The 4,875-nt window shown below is 44.5% G+C and overlaps 1 protein-coding gene across 2 annotated transcripts in view; it reads left to right on the top strand.

Moving 5' to 3' along the window:
• Acvr1 (activin A receptor type 1) overlaps window positions 1-4,875 on the top strand; it is a 120,324-nt gene that overhangs the window by 106,727 nt on the left and 8,722 nt on the right. For both annotated transcript variants that reach the window (XM_026778784.1, XM_005346430.2), the window contains exon 8: window positions 4,093-4,290. In XM_026778784.1, the coding sequence (XP_026634585.1) occupies window positions 4,093-4,290 (198 nt within the window). The remainder of the gene's footprint in view (window positions 1-4,092; window positions 4,291-4,875) is intronic.

Genomic DNA, 4,875 nt, shown 5'->3' with positions numbered 1-4,875 from the left:
GACCACTCGCATCTCCCTGTTAACCAGCAGCTGTGTGGGGACCACTCGCATCTGCCCGTTAACCAGCAGCTGTGTGGGGACCACTCGCATCTCCCCCTTAACCAGCAGCTGTGTGTGGATCACTTGCATCTCCCCATTACCATTTCACAGTTCTCTCATCCTTACTGTGCGTTCATCTGTCCATCTATCAGTTCATATTAATCAGTTCATCTTGGAGCGTTCTAAAGCAAGTTGCATACAAAAGAATCCTCTGCTCTGACAACTTCGCCATTCAAACTAATATGCCATTCAGAAAAGCGCCTTATTTGTTCGTTCATTTTTTTTTCCCCTTCCGGGTACACTTTACATATCCTGAAACACCCAAACCTTATATTCTCAGAGTGTTGACAGAGGCTGCAAACCCCAAGTCTCTGCCGAGACTTTCTTATTATTTTCTAGAGTAGGGTCCATCCTTATCCCAGCATCTGCGACAACTATAGTAGCATTCAGATTTCACGAACTTTTGTGTGAAAGTAGGTGTACAACTAAATATTTTATGGATCGGTTTGTTTTAAAAATGGTGCCTGAAGTCATTCTTCAGTCACCAAAGCAAAGTTATCAAGTGGAGAAAAGTGGGCCATGAAGGTAACTCGTCCTTCGTGGAGTCGGAGCCCCCCGCCCTCCAGGGTTTCGGGTCTGCCAACGGAGTTTCAGTTGTCCTACAGAGGAAACTATCTTCCCGGATAGTGGCAACTCTGCAAACTAATCTCTTCCCTAAACCCCTAGGATTTGGGCTGTATGGTTGTCCTAATAATAACCGAATGGCGTCGTTATGATGCCTCATTCCAAAAAAGGTTTAGACAGGATTAGCTTTAGTTGTGTGATAAGATTAATATACTTTTGTTCGATTTTAAAAGCAGAGAACTTGACAGGTTAGGGAAATCCATTTCCTTCGAGTCACCTCATGTCGGTGTTTTTGTGAGGGTGCGGGTGTGGCCCCGAAGCCGCGTGCAGCCATTGAGTTGTGAAGAAAACTTGCCCAGCTGTCATGGCTCCTGGAGCCACGGTGATTTGTGTGCAAATTCTGTCACTCACTCTGCATTTTTGCATGTTTATTTACTTGTGGGCTCACCTGGCTGAAATGCCAACACTCCTTACGCTCTGCCCAAGGGCCAAAGGGGGACCCTAGTGCTTCATGCCAAGCTCTGAATTCTACAGCATTGATGCCCTCACAAGAACTGTTCATGTACCTCAACACCAGTTGTGCCTACCTCACAGGATCATGGTTGGGTTCGGGCATTGCTGCAAATGTCTCCGAAGAAAGGATTCCCGTGAGGGTTGCGGTTATAATAGAGAAGCTCTAGGCTTTGGTTTATGGGACTTGGTCAGGAAGGAAGATGGGGGATTTCGTCCAGCTAATTAATGGTTCAGCCACATTTTTTTTTGGTACGAAGCCTTCCAATTAGATGCATTAGCTGTGGCAAAAACCCATGCTACTGAGTCACTGCCCGAGACCAGTAATGTTGTGTAGGAAACAGCCCCTTGAAGGCTGGAAGTTGCATGTAATTATTCATGGTTTACCCTGAAATTAAGGACCACTCATCAGGAACGGTGTTCTGTTATCAGCGCCGCTGAAAGGACTATATCCAATTGAGTTTTCTAACTTTTTGGTTATTAAAAACAGTTAAGCGTATAAGATTTTAATTAATTTGTTCTTTAAAAATAAATTTTATTATGAAAAATACTTGCAAATAAGTGAAAACATCACATAAACGGTTTGAAAGAATATTAGTTTTTGTTTTGGCTTTTTAAAAATTTGTTTGTTTAGTTTCTTTCTCTATGTAGCAGCCCTAGCTGCACTGGAGACCAGACTGGCCTCGAACTCAGAGACCCACCTGTCTTTGCCTCGCACATGCAGGGATTAAAGGTGCACACCACTACCACCTGGCCTTGTTTGTTTTGTGAGACAGGGTTTCTCTGTGTGGTCCTGGTTACCCTGAAACTCTCTCTGTAGACCAGGCTGGCCTTGAACTCAGAGTCTGCCTCCCTCTGCCTTCCTTGTGCTGGGATTAAAGGTGTTTGCCACTGCCACCCGGCATGAAGGGATATTATAATAACTCTTAGATTCAAAATTGAACTTTTTATTATATTTTCCTTCTGTGGTTGTGTATTTTTACTCATTTGGGTGTGTGTGTGAAAGATATTATAACATTTTACTACTAAATATCTCAAAATTTATCCCCCCATATCAAAATATATCTTTTCCAAAACCACAGTTTAATTTCATCTAAAAACCACTAGAGTCTGACTATGTCACCTAGACTGGCCTGGACCCTCCTTTAGCCTAGTTTGGGATCCTCCTGCCTCAACCCCTGAATGCTAGAGTATTACAGGTGGGTGCCACCATACTTGGCTTTGGTTATTTCTTGGCTTTCCCAAGTAACAATTCAATCAAGGTTTACAGATTGCATTTTTTTCTTTATAGTGATAATTGACTGCTAGTAGGTAAGGGATTCTCTGTAAAACTGGGCACCCAGCATCTTCTGGAGGCTTCTGTTGTTGTTTCCCTTCCCTCCCTCCCTCCCTCCCTCCCTCCCTCCTTCCTCCTCTCCCTCTCTCTCTTTCTTTCTTTGCAGTATCTTATTAGCTGACCTAGAACTCACTGGTCTTGAACCTTGTAGAAATTCTCCTGCCTATCCAGAGCTGGGAGTGTAGGTGCACACTGATCCTGTTGGTCAGGGCTCTGGTCATTGGAAGCCTTCGCTGTGGTGGAATGAGCCAGTTCCAATACGATGCAGTCACATGGCTCTGGGCAGCAAACTTCAGTGCCCTGCACATAGGCCTCTCCACAGGGCTGTTTACTGGCCTTTAGCATAATAAATGGGCCAAAGAAAACAAGCAGGAAAACTTTTATTCTGTCTCTTGGGCCCTTGTTTCAAAGAAACACGCGTTCACTTTTGTTGTTATTAATGTGGCTAAAGCCAGCCCAGCTGCCATGGCCTGTCGGTCTCACCTGCTCCTGCCCAGCAGGCTGACGTTTTGACAGTGGCTCTAGGAACGGCAGAGAAGCATGTATGGTTTGGCGAATGTTCACAACAGCTCAGACAGAGAAAGAGGACCCACTCTGTTTTAGATGAAGGCAGTTGCTAAAATCTTTGCCGATTGTGAAGGGTAAAACGGTGCTCTTTGGCCTGTGTGGAGTCACGCCTTCAAGACTATGGCCTGAAGCATTAGTTCACCGCAGAGAGCTGGAGGGATTTCCAAGGCACCTCAGGATCGCAGTTTCCCGGGGCATCTTGATCCTATTTGGCATTTCTCATTATATTGAGTGTTATAGCAATCATTTTTAAGATGGTCTATTTGTGCATCAATAAATAATTCCATCCTCGAATAAGCCAGGCACAAATCTGCCTTTCCCCAGTGGCTAGTGGGGAATGGCAGGTCTCTCTAATTGACGGTGGAATTCAGAAACGAGCCATGGTTTAAGTGCTTTGGAACCATTTAACGAGAGAGATGCACTCTGAGTCAAGGTTCAGCTTATTGCCGTTTGTTCCCATGATTTTAGGGGGAAGGCCCATGGGTTCAGCCAGCCTGATTGCTCTGATAAGCGGCTGCCCCTATGGGGATACACCAGAACCAGTCGTAGCTTGCCCCTTATGGAACAATAAATTACCTCAGGCTTTTGGTCTTGCACTGTCAAAAATTTGTGTTTGGAGATAAGCGGGAGAAGTGGTGGTGTTTGAGCATTTAATTTGCTGATTTTTAAGCCACCTTGAGATTCACATAGAACATGTATGAACCTGTTTTTCCATCGGCTTCCAACATGGCCTCATGTTGCTTTCGTGTTTTGGTCTGCATTTACAAAAAAACCCTATCTTCTGGATCTTTATATATTAACTTGATAGTCTCATAATCTTCCTGAAATTAGTACTTTTTCCTGCTCTTGTGCCCAAAGTTACACCCAATCTGGGGCTAGTCAAGATATTCTAGGTCTAACGCCAGTGACACACTCACCACCAGAGGGCGCTTATGATTGGGGTTGTTATAAATTCCTTCAGCTGCCCTGTAGGAAGAACGCAGTAGCTAATCACGTTGTTGTCTTTTTCCCTTTAGGCCTAGCAGTCATGCATTCCCAGAGCACCAATCAGCTTGACGTGGGAAACAACCCCCGTGTGGGGACCAAGCGCTACATGGCTCCTGAAGTTCTAGATGAAACTATCCAAGTGGATTGTTTTGATTCGTATAAGAGGGTCGATATTTGGGCCTTTGGCCTTGTTCTGTGGGAAGTGGCCAGGCGGATGGTGAGCAATGGTAAGTGTGTACCATTGTCTTTGTCCGTAGTCTCTTGATGCCACGTGGTCAAAAACACAGGGGACTATGGCAGCCACGTTGTTCACTGAGTCAAATCATGCTTGCCTGACTTCTGGTGGGTGAAGTGTGTTTGGAATTTCAGAGAGGAAACAGCTGAAGGACTATTTTTCAACCAGCATTATTTTTTCTTGTTTTTTCCTTGGGTCTCTTGCTTCTTTCCTTTTGTCCTCTGGCTTTCTGTTTGACTTTCTTCTCACTGTTCTTCTTTCTTTCTTCCCCCACGAGCAATGTCTAGCTCTTATGTAAGCATCTTGCTATTGCAGAGTTCTTTTCTTTTTATCATTGGATTATTGAGGAAAGTCTGTTCCCACATTTAGAAGGCATTTCTTTATAAGAAACATTCAATCACAGTTAAATTCAAGGACTGTGGATGGGTGGCTTGTATTGATCTGTTTAATTTTATAAAATGGTGGTTCTCTTAGCTTATAGGAAAGCCTTCCTTCCTTCCTTCCTTCCTTCCTTCCTTCCTTCCTTCCTTCCTTCCTTCCTTCCTTCCTCCCTCCCTCCCTCCCTCCCTCCCTCCCT

This window comes from Microtus ochrogaster, chromosome 4 (genome assembly GCF_000317375.1).
Source record: "Microtus ochrogaster isolate Prairie Vole_2 chromosome 4, MicOch1.0, whole genome shotgun sequence".
Classification (NCBI taxonomy): domain Eukaryota; kingdom Metazoa; phylum Chordata; class Mammalia; order Rodentia; family Cricetidae; genus Microtus; species Microtus ochrogaster.
This window is presented reverse-complemented; position numbering and strand designations above follow the sequence as displayed.